At 34.8% G+C, this 19,184-nt stretch overlaps 3 protein-coding genes across 3 annotated transcripts in view; 1 reads left to right on the forward strand and 2 right to left on the reverse strand.

Moving 5' to 3' along the window:
• Positions 1-1,704: 1,704 nt before the first annotated feature.
• On the reverse strand, positions 1,705-3,451 carry LOC107577866 (probable protein BRICK1). The gene is made up of 3 exons (XM_016263927.1): positions 3,231-3,451; positions 2,403-2,485; positions 1,705-2,316 (listed from the first exon to the last, which is right to left on the reverse strand). Exons 1-3 carry the CDS (start codon positions 3,346-3,348, stop codon positions 2,290-2,292), a joined length of 228 nt encoding a protein of 75 aa, XP_016119413.1. The 5' UTR covers positions 3,349-3,451; the 3' UTR covers positions 1,705-2,289.
• A 3,506-nt stretch (positions 3,452-6,957) lies between these two features.
• LOC107577558 (glutathione peroxidase 1-like) lies at positions 6,958-9,736 on the reverse strand. Its single transcript, XM_016263648.1, has 2 exons — positions 9,356-9,736; positions 6,958-7,665 (listed from the first exon to the last, which is right to left on the reverse strand). Exons 1-2 carry the CDS (start codon positions 9,578-9,580, stop codon positions 7,315-7,317), a joined length of 576 nt encoding a protein of 191 aa, XP_016119134.1. The 5' UTR covers positions 9,581-9,736; the 3' UTR covers positions 6,958-7,314.
• A 1,456-nt stretch (positions 9,737-11,192) lies between these two features.
• LOC107577761 (testis-expressed sequence 264 protein-like) overlaps positions 11,193-19,184 on the forward strand; it is a 30,513-nt gene continuing 22,521 nt past the window's right edge. The window contains exon 1 of the mRNA XM_016263830.1: positions 11,193-11,659. Coding sequence (XP_016119316.1) covers positions 11,402-11,659 — 258 coding nt within the window. The 5' untranslated portion in view covers positions 11,193-11,401. The remainder of the gene's footprint in view (positions 11,660-19,184) is intronic.

Here is a 19,184-nt window from a genome sequence, read left to right on the forward strand (position 1 = left end):
ATATATTACGGTAGGTAATTTACTAAATATCTTCATGGAACATGATCTTTACTTGATATCCTAATGATTTTTGGCATAAAAGAAAAAATGATCATTTTGACCCATACAATGAATTGTTGACTATTGCTACAAATATACCCGTGTTACTTACGACTGGTTTTGTGGTCCAGGGTCACATGTTAAACCCCAAAAATTCTTCATACAGTGGACTACCACTAAAACAAATAAAAACAAAAAATTTGGGACCAAAAATTATTCAGGCACATTGGTTTGCTTAAGTGTTTTCTTTAATTGCTAATGCTACATTTTCACACCACAGACTGAACAGAATTAAGCATTGCTTCGTAATTGGTTGACCTAAATTGGTATTATCTAATTATGTATACTTATATTTAACAGCTGACAGCTATTCAACCATAATTCATTACATACCTATCAGTTATTTGACATTATCAAGATGAATTTGTTCTGACACAGTTTGACATTGAGTTCTTGTCATATTTTACTACCATATTCTAAACTATAGCGAATAAACTGATAATGTGAGAAATGTTGAAGGTGTCTGATTAAATGTTAGTTTGACTGTAACGTTATATGAAAGTGCTGCTCTCTAGTGGTGCTGTGGGTATTCATGCTATGTAAATCTATTTATCGTCATTAAAATAAACTTAAGTGATGTTTGAAAACACTGTTAACCTGCAAAATGATGAAAATCCAAATATCTATAAAGACTTTAATGTACGGCGAGTGAAATGTTATTACCTGAAAGTTGGAAAAAGCCTCTTTGGGAACGCTGTTCTCAATCAAAACAGGAGCATTCTCGAGTCCGCCACTCAGATCTCGGCTGTATGGTCGCATCATGTCTTTTTTTGTACGTTTCTGTCTGATTCCGATGTGAAAGAGGACATTATTAACCTGGGGTTTGTTATGAATATCGATGTATTCATGTAAGAAACACGAACGGAAGCGGAAATGCTACAACGCTCGAAGTCGAGGCAAAATAAAAGTACAGACACGCATTCTTTTCAGCCTTTAGACTAGAGACTGTAGAATTCTTGTTACATAAAGACGTTCTTAGGATTCTATTTGTTACATAAATCTTCACGTTCATGCTGTTATGAATTGAACATTTTTTTTTTTTTTTAAAGATGCTACCGAGTGTAGTTGCTTGTAACCCATACTTTAAAAAGGTTTATTCTGCTTTCAGCAACTGTTGGCATGTGTAGGATTAAAACATACCGATTTTAGTTTAATATTTGTTATTTATTATAGGTTATAGAAACGTTCACAAAATGACACGAGACTTCTTGTAACAAAATCGTGCTTATTTGAATTGTCTATGAAAACAAGAGTTTCAGTTTTGTGAAGTCTTTCAAATCAATGCATCAATACCGATTAAAAACAGGCTGGGGGAAAAACATAACATCTGTCCATGAGTCAATATTTTCTGATCGTCTCTCTCTCTATGTATACACACAAATTAATTGCAACTTTTAAAAATATAATAATAAAAAACATTTTGTCAAAATATTGATGGCAAAGGCACTAATTTAACCACAAACATGACTGTTTAAATGGTTTAGTTTTTTATTTAATGATTAACCACAAAAACATCTTAATAACAGACACTGAGACATAAAATTGTGTAAATACAGAAAAGCACTAAACACTTTAAAAACAGTCTGATTGGCACTTTAGTGCTTTCCATCCACCTCTGACTGGCATTTTTTTATGCAGATGTTTGTTGCATGATAAATGTACAGCAGGCAGCAATGTATTTCAAACACACATTTTTGTAATTTAACAAGAGGACAGACTTGTAAAACACAGGGGGGCAAATCAAAAATCAAACAATTATTAGCTATTCATTAAAAGAAACAAGACATATTGTCTGTTTATCCATGGTATTTTCAGTCAATATTTTCATGACCGTTAATATATTGCATGGAGAGTTCAACAGTTGTTTAATAGCAGATCAGAACCAAACGATATACGACACTGGCCTGTTAGCATGAGCAAGCACCACAGAGACAGTAACAGATTGCCTGACAGATCAAAAAAATAAAGGACCAGATACAGTATAACCTCAGCCATACTCAGGCAAGAAATGAGGCAAACACATATCTGCTTATAGCACAGACTTCATCACAATGGTCCCATACAGAAATGAACTGATCTACCACAGCCAACCATTCGAAATTTAGTTTGAGTAATTAAAGTAAATGAAAAAGACAGGAGGTGAGTGTTCGTAGCCATCATCTTGACTTTGGCGTCGACCCAGGACGATGTCTAAGTCAAGGTTTCCCCTTTTGTGACCTTAAGAGACAAAACAAATTGGCTTTATTTCAAGCAAATTAAAACAAGAAGGTCCTGTAAAGTCTTGCTATTGACTTAAAACATACTCTGGCTTCAATGTACTCAATCCTCCTCTCCAAAGCAGTAAGCTTCTCATTCAAAGTGGCTAAACGGGACCTGCAGGACATATCTGGGGGGAAATCAGAAACATTTCTGTATTAGGACACATACGAGAAATGCCATAATTTGCATGCATGCATGAATAAATAATTAAAATGGCAAAAATAAGTTATTCATATAATTATTAATAATATAAATTATAATATTAACAATCTATATAATTATAAATATCACTCAATAATAATTAGGCCTATTATAATGATGTATACAAAATATTTGTTATAAATAAGTGACCTTTTTGTTCAATTATAGACATTACAGTATGCTGTACTAGCACTGAAATTGGGGCTGGTTTATCAAAACAAACTGCATTAGTATTTACATTAGTTCACCCTGTTTGGCTCTTTGACTATAAGCAAAGATATTAAATGTGTATTGAAATACGTTTATTTCAGTATAGCAAGCAATTAAATAATCACATTAACATTATATTTATTGTCAAAATAGTGCAAATCTGAAACATGAACGACAAGACCAGCATTAGACCAACCCAACGCCCTGCATGTGTTCCTGGTCACTGCACTGCCTGTATGCCTAATAAACTGCTTCTTCAACATATATATACTCACTTAGTATGTTATTACTTGGTTCTAAACGACATTCAAAAACAAAACAACTGATGTGACCCACATATTTTCCACACGTTACGCAGTCGAATGACCCACTTCTCTCGATTAGCATGCTAGCGTCAACAAATGGCGTAATAAATTATGCCAAAATAAAAGACAAGCCGCAGATAAGTTACTCCATCTTACCGAAGGAATTGAGGAAATCGGCTATTTTCTTAATGCTGCTGGTGATCACTTCGATATATTCACGGTTCGCCCAGTCTTGATGAATTTCCCTTTGCACGGGATCCTCCTGTCCGGCCATCGCGAGCTAGTTAGCGTTAGCATTAGCCGCTGACTGAGAGGAAGGAGCAGCGCCCCCTGATGGACAAACACACCGTTCATTGTGGATACTACGGGGAAACGAATGGAGGGATCTTCTTCTTCTTGTACGATTTTATGACGGTTGGCAAACCAACTTATGGTGTATTACCGCCACCAACTGGACTGGAGTGTGAAGCATTAACGGGAAAGAGGGAAAAAGGAACTAAAAAAAAAACATATATATAGTGAAATGAATTACTCTATGTTTCTCAGTTTCTTAAATACCCCCTCTCTTTCTTTGGTATATACTGCACAATGTAAAAGTACATGCTCAATAGTCGAATGGAGGGATCATTTGAAAATAAACACAAATAGGCGATTTGAAAAAGTATTTCAATAAGTAAAAGGTGAGTAACCGCATTATAGAAATTGAAAACAAAATGACATTATATAAACGCTGGGTTTCGACTTGACTGAAATCATATATATCATGATATTCTTAACTCTTTAGAATGCTGCCAGCGCGTGCGAACGTAATAAACGGGGGAAAAATACACAAACAGAAAAATAATAACATTCTGATGCACGTCGTTAACAGATATTAAACTCCGACCATAACATATCTGGAGATTCATAACGGATCAGCCTTCAATCAAAGTATATGCCTCTATCTATATTAACATTTTCGACTATTGTTCATTTCTAACTGTGTACTGATGTGTGGCCGTTCTTAGCATTGAAATGATTATCATTAGGCTACCCGTTCTGGCTTACTTTCATATCCACTTTTTTTTTTTAACGTTAGAGGCCACAAAACTTCAGTGTGCGAGACTTCCGGTATCACCCCCGTCCAGTTATTTTTAACAGTACAAAACTAAACATTGTGGCTTCATATTGCAAACTGTTATTTCTTATCATATTGTATTGTCGTAATTATAAACACATAGTTTTACCGTTTATTGCACTATATTCTTCTAGATATTTATAGCAGCTGAATTGGAAGTCTTACACATTCACAGAAAATAGCTTACTTGCGTGTTGTAAAATAAGGTGGATAGCCTATTACCATGTCCAAAAACAGTAATATTATGGTACTACTGTTTTATCATATTAAAGTATTTTGACCTGAATTGTTCAGAGGTCACTAATAAGCACTATCGGAATTGTTTGACGGTATAGTAGTGTGTGAACTGTTTTTGTTGTGTAACATATTGTGCTTAATTGTTTTAAATCATTAGAGCGATGTCAAGCAAGTTTAGAAACTGTAGGCGAAGCCTTGCTGCCGCTTTGGATCAGGCAGCAGAAGAGGTTCCTGATTTATCATCATGGTCTCCAAACAACTGCAGCCTGATTAGAACATCACAGGATGGCACGTATGTATTTGACCACTGCACAGAGAGGCCAGATTGCATGTGTTTTTTTGTGCGTATACTGTTCTATCAGTGATAAATGTGCTGCAGTTGGCCTAATTATCATGCCTGTCACCAATAACGAGGGCGTTTTCTATAAATAGGAATGAAGACTTTCAGTGCCGCACACGGTCTGCAAAACCGCAAGATCTTCATGGTCTCCTCGGTCAGTTTTATCATCATCAAAATCATTTCAGGCATGAGACTTGCCAGTTTTGAACTAATTCCCTTCTCTATTTTCAGATGCACAGACCTTGGAGGATCTTGTGGCAAAGCTGGAGTTTGAAAACGAGCTGAACCGCGTCTACAGTAGATTCCTGCAAAGTAAAAACCAAGACCATGGAAAGAACACAGAAAGTGTGAATAGCGATGTGGAAGAGGCAAGTACAGGCTGCTGGGTTCACGATAGTAAGGAGGAATATTCCTTCTTGCTAGACATGATTCTTGAGATTGAGCGGGACAATGACTTCACTGCTGACTGTGATGTCAGTGCTTTGGAGCGGGACTTACAGTTATCACCATAGTTTTGGTGGAAACGGGGTCATTTCCAAAAGAAAATATAAGCTACTAATAAATTGGGGCTACTTGCAAAGTTGTATAGATGTATGTTTGTATAGCAATACAGTATATACAGTACATGTCATTCTTAATTAGTACTTGTGTAAATTAATTTATTTCTGCACTACACTCTTAAAAATGCTGGGTAAAATAGGGACAAACCCAGCAATTGGGTTGTTTTGACCCAGCGGTTTGGTTAAATGTTTAACCCAACCTTCTGATTAGTAACCCTAACCCAACCGCTGGGTCAAAACAGCTTTTTTTTAGAGTGTAGGAATCAATATCAATAAAACAGATTAATAATCACTCCATTCTAAAGGACAAATTATCAATTTTTTAACATTGATCTGTTTAAATTACAAGGAAAAAAACTACATTGTCTGACTGACACTGAATAAAATACACATGGTTCGTCAGCACTGGTGGTAAAATATTATATTTGTTAAGAAATATTGCTATTGATCTAAGTTTTCATTTCAATTTTATGTTTTTTCTATATCTATATATTTATTAGACTGAATAAAATAGTAGAAATATTACTATTGGTCTTTCTCTACCGTTTTGAATTTTATTTAAATTTACAAATATTTTATATTTGCTTGTTATAATATCAGTTTATGACAAAATAAACAGTGTTATTCTTTTCAGTTCCACTTTCTGATTTCTCCACTTCACAAGTGCTGGTGGTAAAATATTTATGGGTCACGGGCATTGGCGGTAAAAATATTATTTTTGTTTATAATAGTAAAAACATTACTATTAATCTAAACACTTTTACATTTTTTAATTTGTTCTAAAATCTATATACTTATAACTGAATAAAACATTTACAGGTCATGGACACTGGTGGTAAATATGCTTTTATTTAGAAATGGTAGAAATATTACTGTGGATCTATATGGTTTAAATTTTTTGTTGTATCTATATACAAAACTGCTGCTTAATTTGAATATCAATTCAAAATAACATGTCTGTGTCATTCTGATTATGTAAATGACTAGATAAGCATATGACACATAACATAAGTATATGACTATTTTCAAGTTCCACTTTCTGATTTCTCCACTTCACAAGTGCTGGTGGTAAAATATTTATGGGTCACGGGCATTGGCGGTAAAAATATTATTTTTGTTTATAATAGTAAAAACATTACTATTAATCTAAACACTTTTACATTTTTTAATTTGTTCTAAAATCTATATACTTATAACGGAATAAAACATTTACAGGTCATGGACACTGGTGGTAAATATGCTTTTATTTAGAAATGGTAGAAATATTACTGTGGATCTATATGGTTTTAATTTTTTGTTGTATCTATATACAAAACTGCTGCTTAATTTGAATATCAATTCAAAATAACAAGTCTGTCATTCTGATTATGTAATTGACTAGATAAGCATATGACACATAACATAAGTATATGACTATTTTCAGCGTTTGCGCAGTGTCAACATGACAAAGCATAATCTAAACTGGATTCAGTATTATGCTGATCATTAAAACTTAAGTTTATTTAGTTAGAGAATAATACATTTTAACTGTGCATTATAACACCCACAGTACTAACTTGTGCCAAGGGGAAATATGTAGTATGTGACTTAAAATTAATAAAAAATAAATAAATAAATGTGGAAGTGAAAGTGTAAGGCTGAGGTTTGTCATATGAACTGCTTCTGTTTTTTTGTTCAGTGTCGTGAACAGAAATAAGGAACAGAAAGTTTTTTTTTTTAAAGTTTTATTTTGGTTAACAGTTGAAAGATAAAACCTGAGCTGTGCAGTTCATGGATAAATTACAACTATTATAATAAACATTTACAGTTACATCAGAAGCTTCCCTCAGAAAGGTTTTAGGAAGCATCTTCATTAAGTAAACAGTCTAAAAATCAGCCGCACTTTAATCATGTCTGCACAGTCGGCCTATATCAAACAACAATCTCCAAGTGATATGGAATGGACGGTCTATCTCACATGGCCACAACACCAGGAGGTTGCCAGGTTTATTTCATCCTCTTCAGAAGCTCTTTGATATCTGCTTCAATGTCGATGGTGAGGAACCTTCTGCTGTATCTCTTGAACGGTTCCCCTTCCGGGCCGATGAGGAACTTCTCAAAGTTCCAGGAGACGTCATTCCTGTTCACCGGACTCCAGATGATGAATTTGGGATCACCCATCAAGGACACAGAGTCGTCACTGGGCTGAGGCAGCTTCTCCTTGAGGAACACAAACAGAGGGTGGGCGTTCTCACCGTTCACTTCCAGCTTCTCCAGAAGTTGGAATTTTGGCTCGAAGCCATTTCCAGGACGGACATACTTCAGAGACAGCAGAATTTCATCATTCTTGCAGTTCTCCTGTTGAGCAACCAAAATTGCACAATATGTTAAGCAATAAAGCAGATAACGGCATGTGAGCATAGAATCAGTTAACAACGCAGGTTTTGTCCATTGTCATTGCTATCAAAAATGAACAAAGCTTTGCTGATAGCGATAACAGATTGTGAAATATTTCAATCACTTCTACAATGCAAACCACTGAAAATGGGAATTAGAATATTATTTAATATTAATATATTATTTCATATACAACAACAAAATATATATCAATTTTAAATATATAAAAAGCATTAATGTATTGAAAACAACAACAATATTAATATACAAAACATACATATATATAGTATTTTAAATTCTTAAAAATAAATACATAACACTATAAATACTGTATTTATGATCAATATATTGATTAGTTCAAATCTATAATATAATTTATATTATATATTAGGGCTGGGTTTGACACAAATTTCACAATTCGATTCTCGTTCACAAGCTTTCGATTCGATTACCAATTTGATTTGATTCAATATCGATTATTTTGGATATATATCAGGTACAGTACATGTCAAATTTTCTCAAGGAAAGAAATCTCTCGACTAATGCTGTAAAATATACATGAGAGCTAGTTGGTACTACATTACTATAATATTGAAGGTTAAAATTGATGTTAAAATTATACTAAATGAAGTTTTTAAAATAATAAAGTTACAATTACATAATAATATTTCTACTTCAATTCTTTTTATTTTATTTTATATAAACAATGGTGGCTGACATAAAAACTTGATGGATTTATTCAAAGAAATTAAACATTGAAGAAGAGTAAAATTTATAATGAATATGTTATATGGTGCATATATTTAGCAAAATGCTCCTCTCTACAGTTTATTTTTCTATCTGACTAATGAGTTTATGGTCACAAATGTTTTTTTCTGAGGTAAATGTGACGTTATGTGACATTGTTTACAAGACATTATATTGACGTCTTTGCGCAGAGGAAACACTGATTGAGCGATTACATGAGACAGGATACGGATTGTAAAGTTGTACTCTTTCTTTTAACTTACCTTCGGATGTTTAGTCATGTTTATTTTGTGCTGAAACTAGTATTAATGTGGAGGAGACGATCAGTTCACGTGCGCCTCGTGCTACTGCCTCTGTTGAACTGAGGCACTACAGTGATCTGTCACTCCACAATATATATATATATTAGTGCTGTCAAACGGGCAATTAATCGCGATTAATCGAATACAAAATACAAGTTTTTGTTTGTGTGTGTATATTTATTATGTAAATATAAATACAAATGCGTGCATGTATATATTTAAGAAAAATATTATATGATTATATAATAAATATATTTATATATAATATAAAATATAAGAATATGAATATATAAATGTATAAACATAAATGTTTTCAAAATGTATAATGTGTGTGTATTTATATATACATAAATATACACAGTACACATACATATATAATGTAAACAAAAACTTTTGGATGCGATTAATCGCGATTAATTGTTTGACAGCACTAATATATATAAATTAAAATTAAGTACTTTAAATTCTTAAAAATAAATACATAACACTACAAATATCTGTATTTATGATCAATACATTAATATAAGTTATAATCTCTAACACAATTGATCCTTTAAACATCTGAAAAAAAGGAGTAAGTGAAGAATGAGCCACTGTCTCACCTGATGTCCGAACTGGTTGCAGGGAGCGCCCAGGATCACGAGCCCCTGATCAGCGTAGCGGCTGTGGAGCTCGTTCATCTGGGTGTAATCCCTGACTGTTGTGCCTCAAAGCGACGCCACATTTTCAATAAGCACCACTTTACCTTTGAGGGAGGAAAAATTCAGGAGGTCCCCTGACAAAAGTTTGGCGGACAGATCATAAAACTTCTTCGCGGCCCCTGCCATGCTCGAACACGCCGTTTACTACGCAGTTCGAAGCGCAAAGGGATGTTTTACCAACTAACCTTCAGTTGAACCTTGAACTGAACCTTGAGTCACAGGGAGAGGAGGCGCGTAAATACAATTCAAGGAAGTGCACGTTGCAGCTTGGGAGGTCAGCAAGAGGTCAACACTGGTAAAATACTGCCACCTTCTGTCAAATGGGTGTATTGTAGTGATGTTACGTATGACACTGAAGCTTCAGAGCGCGTATATAAGCGGCGCGATTTCTCACGAAGCTCTGTGCCGGAGCGCGTATTGTTTTCGGAGAATCACGTGATCAGCAGAAAAGAAGCCTCACTATCTGTCCAATCACGTGCGCGTGTCGGAATGTTCGAAACATCTTACTTCACGAGTAAGTTTTCATTCAGAGTTATTCAATTACATTTTTAAATACCCAGCCATACAAGTAATATGAAGAATAAAAACTATTTCAGAAAAAAAAAAACATTGGCATGTGCAATTCATATGTGTACATTATTCTTCTATTACATCATATTGATATTCATATTGGCATTTAATGCCACAGTTTAATGGGTAACTTGTATTATCAGAGAGAGGATTTTAACAAACACACACACACACACACACACACACACTATTTTCACAGGCTGTGACGAAGTAGTATGTCCCAAAGCTTGCCTGCTATTCTTCTACATACTCAAAAGTGTGTACTTTTTCTTCACAAAAAGAGTTCATACTTTTAGGGCATAGTATAAGTAGGCGAATTGGGACGCAGCATATGTTTGGAGAGTAATTTGCAGCAGCTCCGAACTTGGCTCAACCAATCAGAATCAAGGACCGGAACTATCCGCTTATTACCATGGTTTTACCATAGACATAATCATGAGTCACAGCCACTGATAAAACAAACAAAAAACATGTTTTTTTGTATTTAAACCAAGGTAAACACAAAGTAGCCATGGGTTTGCTACACCGACCACAGTTTAACCATGGTATTTGTATAAAACTGTGCTTTAAAAAGGGGGAAAAAAAGGTTGCTACACTTTTACTATAATAAAACCATGGTTAAATTTTCGTAAGGGTATTAGGCTATTAAAGTAACTCCATATTAAAGTAGCTTACTTTTCGTCCCATGCGTCAAAAAATCAGTAGAATGGAAACAATTTCTCCATCTGTTTGGCAAGATATCTTCTTTTTAAGTGTGATTTTTCAAATGTTGTCAACTTTTTTTATTGTCGGGCACATATCATATTCATACATACAAATTGAAAAACAAATGTAAGTCCTCCTTTAAAAAAATAAAAAAATTATATGTATATATATATAGTGAGTTTGTCTATTTCGCCGTGTCCTGTACGTGATGTTGCATAAAGCCAGTCCGAACCAAATACAATCCACATACATGACGAAACTTGAACAGTTTCGAAAAACGTTCTGTATTAAACTATAAATGACACGTATCAGTGACAGTAAATTGTTAGCGTTTAGAAAAGAAACAAACCAGTCGTTCACTTTTTAAGTAGTAAATACCTCCCACCCCTATAACAAGCGAATGGTTCCGTCCAGGAAGCTCGAGCGCGAGCTGTTCTGTGTTTAGGGAAGTGAACCTGCGCTTCTGAGTGACTGCGCCCCATCCGCAACTAAGTTCTGATTTTTATTAAAAAATCCTCTAATCTGAGTCAATTTCTTCTTTAACTAATGCAGTCGCTCAAGTAAAAGCGGATGATTTTTGAATGAATGGACCAGAGAGACTGTTATGCTCGATAAGAGCAGCTCTCGGTTATTCTTTTGCACTTTAACCTCACAATACAGCATTCAGCGGACATGTGGGAATGGCAGATTTTGAGTCTCACAGGCTTCATCTCTCTAGTTCTTTTTCTCGTAGCTGTATGTTATATTTTGTACTCTGGACTGACCACTGAAATCCACATCAGGACTGGTTTACCTCCGGTCAGGAGCATCACTGTAGCCTATAAATACAAAGTGGGACCTTATAAAGACTGTGGGTCGCTGTTCAGAGAGAGCTGCAGCATTGGACCCAAGCTGCCATGCATAGGGATCTTTTATGATGATCCAAAGAAAGTGAGTAGACCTTTGAATGAATGAGGACACTAGTGTACCTTGATGGGGGGCCCTTAGGGGACTATTTATTGCTATGTCAAGAAGACACTGTTTTATTGCTGCATTGACAATATTGTATGATTTTTGGAGTTCATAATGGTAACGTTTAACATCGAGACCAAACTTAGTGTGACAGTTGGATCAGTGATTGATTTACAGCTGAAAGTTATTCTAGAAAAGTCTATATCTTATCTTTAGAGAAATGTATTTATTTATGTATTACATTTCTATACATTGATATGATGGCAAAGCTTTATTGAAATTAATATTAAATTATAATAAGATTCAGTGATTGATTTACAGCTGAAAGTTATTCTAGAAAAGTCTATATCTTATTATCTTTAGAGAAATGTATTTATTTATGTATTACATTTCTATACATTGATATGATGGCAAAGCTTTATTGAAATTAATATTAAATTATAGTAAGAAGAAATGTTTCTTGAACAGCAAATCAGCTAAATCGAATCATATTAGAATGATTTCTGATGGATCATGTGACACTGAAGACTGGAGTTTCCATTCAGTTTACCATCACTGAAATAAATTACATTTTAAAAACTATTACAAAACAAATTTAAAATACATTTATTTATTTATTTAAATACCATTCCAAACCTTTGACCCCCACTGTATGTATGTATCTATCTATCTATCTATCTATCTATCTATCTATCTATCTATCTATCTATCTATCTATCTATCTGTGTATATATAGGGTGAATTGAGGTAAAGTGGCCTGCTTGTAATTTCTTTTATTACTACCTTTGTTAATCTTAAGGTCCAGCTGTAATATTTTTTAGTTAAATTCAGTTCATATGATCTGTTATTGGAAAGGTATATGCCAATAAACATTTTGAGATGGACTCCAGGCTAATCAGTTGGTCTGGTAAAGTGGACCACCTCTGTTTGTTCAAAAAATTATCCATTATGCTTTTTTTAAAGTGCTGTCAAACGATTAACCACGATTAATCGCATCCAGAATAAAAGTTTGCTTACATTATATATAAATACACCCACATACAGTATATATTTAGAAAATATTTACGTTTATACATTTATATATTCATATTCTTATATTTTATATTATATATAAATATATTTAATATGGAAATATAACATTATAACATAATATTTTATAATATATTTTGTATTTAATATATTTAATATAACATAATATTTTTCTTAAATATATACATGCATGTGTTTGTATTTATATATACTCAATAAATATACACAGTATACATTATATATATTATGTAAACATATATAATATATAGCATATATTATGTAAACAAAAACTTTTATTTTGGATGCGATTAATCGTTTGACACCACTACTTTTTAAAAAAAGTTTATTAACATTATCAAACAAACGTATTGAGCTTAGACTAGTAAAATTGTTCCCTCAAAAGTTCCCTTAATTCATGCATAAATTAACAAACTGACATTAAATTTGATAAATATCATTCATAATATCAATAACTTTACAGCATATTAAAGATGTGACTACAACACGTCCAACAACTAATAGGCTAACAAAAAAAAACATAATAAGACGAACAAATGTAATATTGTAAAACTTTTTTTCCTGTCTCTTCAATTTTAGTTGTGACCTGTTAAAGCTTTAAATTCTGCATCTATTTAGCTCCTATCATCCTTTTTTCCCTCCAGATTCAGCTTCATGTCTTGCCTTCCTTTCTGCTCTCTTCCCTTTCTTCCATCTCTGACTTGAATTTCCTGACTGGACCCTTTTTTCTAGTCAATTATGCATTGCAATTATAAAATAATCAATGAATGTGAATTGGTTTAATTAATGTGAGTAGAATTAGTGAAAGTTCAAGATGGCCCACTTTATCTAGCACATTCAGCCAATTTTTCCCCTAAAATTATTATTTTCAATTTAATCCATTTTAACTACAGTAACACATAGTAGACGTACTGTCACAGTACTTTGAGGCGTAGCCACAATTACCAGGGTCATATTGCGTAATAACCAAAACTATTTTAGCATTTAAAAAAAATAGCGTTCTTACCTTTAATTAAAGCCCATTGTATTCTCTGAAAGTGTAACCCCCTTGAGCACAGTTTATATTGGGTTTAAACTGCCAACTTTACCTGATGGCTCACTTGGCACATTACATTTAGGAGAAAATACTGCAAATTAAAGGCATAATGTGATTTGTTTTGTATTTTCCCTTAATTTCCATTAGAAATTCCATATATATGCTGCTCATTAGTGGCATAATGTTATTTGTACTGTATATTGCACAGACAATAGAAAAGCACCTGCAGAAAACATCTATTTAAAATGTACTAAACGTCTAATTCCCTCAGCCATCACCACTCTCATTATATCAGACTAATATATATGCCATGTGTGAATAACACAGTTATAGTAGTAGCTGTGAAGTGAACGTTGTGACTTCAGAGCTGCCTGTGCCTTTTCCTGTTTAATGATCACTCAATATGCAGCGCATATCTTACACATGCATTACACTTTAATTCCCTCATGAAAGTAAATTGCTTCTATTACTTTAGTGAATTCATTTAATTCAAATTTGCTGTTTAGTTTGTTTGTTTGGCTGTGTAATCTATTTCCCTCCAAGTAGGCTAATCTCATACAAAGGTCTTACAAGAGGGCTTTTCATTAGAGATGTTATGCACACAAAGTCTGTATTGTATATGTCTTCTATTAAGTGTTATTTTGAATCAATATTCTTTATTAAATTCAAGTGTGTTGGTGATTTAAATCAAGTTCTATTAGTTGTTGATCCTCATTCACCACTAGATGGAGGTGTTGATATAGTCATTTTGTAGACTAATGTTGATTATGCAGTTGACCATGTGGGGGTGGAATATGTTTGTATGTTCTGATATTTTGATATAATTGGATTTTCTGTTATTGTGTGGCTCTTATCGCATATAATCTCATTTTATCATATATAATCATGATAAATGGTGTTAAATTTTCCTTATTGCAAAATGCATCTCGCAGTGTAAATGCATTATTACTAAAGCCAGCAAATTAGTCATGGCTATTACATTATATTATGTTTTTACTTTGTTTTCCCCAGCAGTGAAATAAAGCCTGCATTTGGACCCTAACCCACGTTCACACGGTGTGATTCCTGACCGCGCCGTGACAAAAACTGGGTTTGACTGATTACATTTACATTTATCTTTAACAGCAGTGTTCCTACTAAAGTAAAAAGAGTGGCAACATTAAAGGAACGGGAAGAAATTCTTTCAACAAATTTTCACCTTCATGTAGTTCCAAACCACTTTCTTTACAAAAATATATTTTGTATAATGTACTCTCTCTTTTCCGTGCAATTACAAGAAATGCTTTTTTTATGATAAAATGACCCAAGTTAGATCACTTTTGACTCTTTCAGACCAGCCCTTTCAATCAGATCAATCAATTCATTGTCAAGATCTGACTCAAAAGAACAATTCATTCATAAATCTTTGAAAGTTCTAGTTCAAGCTTAAATGTCTCTTTGCTGTTCCAAGAAAAGATCAGCTCAAAAATGATAAAATAGTTCCAGTGGTGTTTCAATGCTGTATACAAGTCAAGCAGATCATATATTGTTATTATACTGTATATGTGCATTTAAGTCCTACGAGCTAAATTCTGATGTTGTTTGGATTCAGTTCAGATTCAGTTCAGTACAGATAGTAGAGAATGGATGAGGGCAAGCGTAAGTAGCCGACTGAAGCCATCTAGGGTGTGTGGTTTAATTTAGAGAAAGGCACCAAGGTAATTATTATTGCATGAACCTGAGCCTGGGCTGAACTTGATCTCAGAATGTCATAAAGAGGAAAACAGAAAAGGTAAAATGTGTCTGAGTTGGTGCCCTATACTTCGCTTGGCCTTAGTGCCCTCACACTTTTAGGGAATATAAATGAGCTCATAGCACAACTTCTGTGACTGTTCATCTGACCTTCAGTGGCTCCAGTTGCCGTCTGGGTTCAATAACTTTTCAAGTTGTTTAGTTCTCACAAAGTTTGCAACAGAGTGTTTTGTTTGGGATTTAGGAGTGTATTTATATATTTATGTATGTAAAAAAAAAACTCAACAGGAGCTAAGGGGACGATCAAAAAATAACCATCATTTCTGCAGCAGAGGAAGAGCAGAAACCCACCATCCTGTTCTAGACGATGCTTGTAATCAGTTTGTGTAGGCTGACGGTGTTACTGGAATTATTTCTTGGCAAAGAAAGTCTCTTGGATTTCTTGTTTGTGCACAAGACTTTCTTGCATTATCACATTTCTCACACTTCCTGCCCACCTCCTCCTTGACCAGTCAAAGTGGTTAATGTGTACTCAACCTCCCACCAGAAAGCCCTACTGGAATAGAGTCTGACTCTTGATTGACAGCTCGGTCATACTTTCAAAAGCTCATTGTCAATGAGACTTTTTTTTTTCTTTCCCCAAGTCCCCAATTAGCAACTGTCCAAAGCTCCACACATACAGCCATGGCCAAGTCCTGATCTAGTTCAGCTAATTGGCATAATGATCTCAGCTCGTTAAGAGAGAAGCCTGGGGTGCTAAACCTGGGGGTCAGTAGCTCCCAATGGCTGCTGATAGAAAGTAGAGAGAGGCAGGAGCAGGATTGGAAAACAATGGACTTCTCTGGGATGAAGGATTTTACCACAAGGATTGGCGTGAGCACCGTGGTCCCTCTATTTCTGATTCACTGACTGCTACTGTAGTCTGCAAGCCTGCAGACTTTTGGGAACTTCCTCTCATCAGGCCAAACAATGCGGTGGAAGTGAAAGCCCATGGGTCTGAAGATGGTTGCCATGGATAAGAAGAGCCGGGGAGACTTCTTCACATGCCGGATTCTGTGAAGGGCCATGAAAGGCATTCCAGTCCCTAAGTGATGGAGAGTTTTAGGGTTTGCTCTTTCTCTGTTCTCCACATCGGCCTTTTGCAAGTCAGTCGAAAAGATGAAAATAAAAAATAGGCATAGCAGTGACGAAGGCTGCTAGAATAGGTGATGGTGAATTTTGGCAGAATTGCACTTTGAGTAGTATTTCTGATGTTTGAAGTATGTGTGTGCTTTTTGGCAGTAGTGCAGGAGGAGGGGTTTGTGATTGTGGTTCCTTGATATGAATATAATAACTATGCAACAAAATGGGTTCGTGATGTCAAGACAGACGTCATGTCCCAATGCTACACTATCGGAGATGTCCAAAAATTGTACATTTAGGAGTCTTTTTACCTGATCTATCACTTAAGGGTGCATATTGGTACCTTGAAGGGATAGTTTATCCAAAAATGAAAATACATAATTTCATGTCATTGGCAGTACTAACTGAAGAAAAAAGACCTTTAAACAAAATAAAAACATCATCATCCTGTTCAAAAGTTTTTAATGCATTGTGCTTCCTTCTGGAGCTAATTATACTAATTATAATAGTATATAAATAATTCTCAAATAAAACTGGTATTTTGAAAGTCATTGGAGTCAGTGGCAACAATTTTTGGGGTGAACTATTTCTTCAAGGTACCAATTTGCACACTTTAGATGTAGATAAGGGGCAAACATGTCTCATTGAGGGTATTTCCTCAATGGCAAACTAAAGGTAAACTTTTTCACATTTTGCTCAAAAGGTTGTATTTTACCATCACCAATGAGGTACTTTTCATACTTCGAAGTATGCAGATTTATTGTCTGTTTTGCAACATCGAGACGGGAGGTTCACAGAATTTTGATTTAAAAGCAAATGTTATATTCTGGCTTGTAGCAGAAAGATCCTGAGATGCCTTCAACTCGTGTTAAAATCAGGCCCTAATTGAGTGTTTTCTGTTGAGAAGAACTGAGAATGATTTGATGAGCTTGATAGCTTAATCTGATCATCTTCATGATCCATCAATCCTGATGAAAATTGACTAGTGACAGAAAAGATAATGTCAACAAACTGTCATTTTCAGGAAGGAACTTAAGCATCCTGCTGTCAACAAGCGTCTTGGAACTGAATTCCAACTGGCTCTCGCCATCAAAACTGTTAGTATTTTCACAGCATCCTAGCTGTCTGAGGATGGCAGGAACATGAAAAGGCAGTCCACTGTGAAGATGCGGATAGCGGCAGTGACAGCGAGGTGGGGGAGGGAAGATGCGAGAGCTTTTTTTAAAGCGCGTCTGAAGTGATGAATAAATGAGTCTGCCTTCCAAGGTATTTTGGAGTCGATTTCCCAGAAGACTGCTGCAACACCGTAACCTCAGTGACATTTGCCTGTAATGGATTTGACTGCTAGTTGACAAGTAAAACAGAAGCTCTACGCTGACAGTTACATATGCTCATCAGTACTTCTGTCTTTCTGTCAGTTCCGTGTCTTGAATGATCTTTTCTCGCCATATTTCAATGTTTACAAGCTTTTCTTTTCACACATTTACCTCAGTCGTGACTAAACATGCCACCTCAAAGTTAACCCTCCTTCCAGTACCCACATTGCAACTCCTTTAAACCCAATTTTCAGAGACTGTATGAGCTTTTCCAGTTGTCAGCAGGAGGATATGATTATTGTGGTATGACTTACTGGTATTTTGATAGGTAGTTTATTTTATGGCATGGTGTGATGTAGTGGTTAAGGCTCAGTGAAGACTGCAAGTCATAAGGTTGCTGACTCCATAAACAATCACGATTTTGCCTTTAAACAGACACTTAAAGTCAACATGAAATGGCAGTGGTAATCTATTACACTTCTGTAATGTGCTTTAGAGTGAAGCAGGAGCCATTGGGCATTCATTGGATCATAAAATATGTTTTTGGTCACACTTTATTTTAAGGCCCAATTCTTGCCATTAACAAACCATTAACTATGGCTTTTATAGGCTTAGATCTCTGCCACAATTCTGTGTGTGAAAGATCATATTTTGAGCGCAATCAAATTATTATGCCGATATTCTGATTATATTTGGTGAACTCCCAAAAGTTACTGCCAGATTCTGAAAGATAAATTCTTCAAACAGTGGTACAAGAGGATGTGGTGCTGGTCCTTCAAGAGTCACTCACAACTTATCTGTCTATAAAGCCTATATATTTTTTTAAAAATCAGTCTTCAAGTATTTTACTACACTTCAGTATATGATTCTTATTAAGTAGGGGTCATTTTTTAGGATTCTACACTTCACCCAAGTCTCTGAGAACCTGACACCTTGTAATTCTGAAGGTAGGTTGCAGTTCTGGGAAATGGTGGTGCTGGAGACTAAATGGTTCCTGGTGCTAAATACTTTCTTCTTTGCAAGACAAACATTTTCTCCACAAAACCCAGTTCGCGTGTGTGCAAAACGCACTTTTGCGCACAGAATTGCGGCAGAGATGTAATCCCATAGGCTTTCGCCTTAAAGGGGTCATATGATGCTTTTTTAAAGATCATTATTTTGTGTATTTGGTGTAACAGAATATGTTGACATGCTTTAATGTTCAAAAAACACATTATTTTTCAAATACTGTACATTATTTTAGGTCCTCTAT

This window comes from Sinocyclocheilus grahami, unplaced genomic scaffold, assembly GCF_001515645.1.
Source record: "Sinocyclocheilus grahami isolate Dianchi unplaced genomic scaffold, SAMN03320097.WGS_v1.1 scaffold3.1, whole genome shotgun sequence".
Classification (NCBI taxonomy): Eukaryota; Metazoa; Chordata; class Actinopteri; order Cypriniformes; family Cyprinidae; genus Sinocyclocheilus; species Sinocyclocheilus grahami.

Coding starts and splice junctions, on each gene's coding strand:
- LOC107577866 (XM_016263927.1), bottom strand. CDS start 3,348: ATGGCCGGACAGGAGGATCCCGTGCAAAGGGAAATTCATCAAGACTGG. Junction 2,486..3,230: donor CGATTTCCTCAATTCCTTCG/GTAAGATGGAGT, acceptor ATTTCCCCCCAG/ATATGTCCTGCAGGTCCCGT. Junction 2,317..2,402: donor TTGAGTACATTGAAGCCAGA/GTATGTTTTAAG, acceptor TTGTCTCTTAAG/GTCACAAAAGGGGAAACCTT.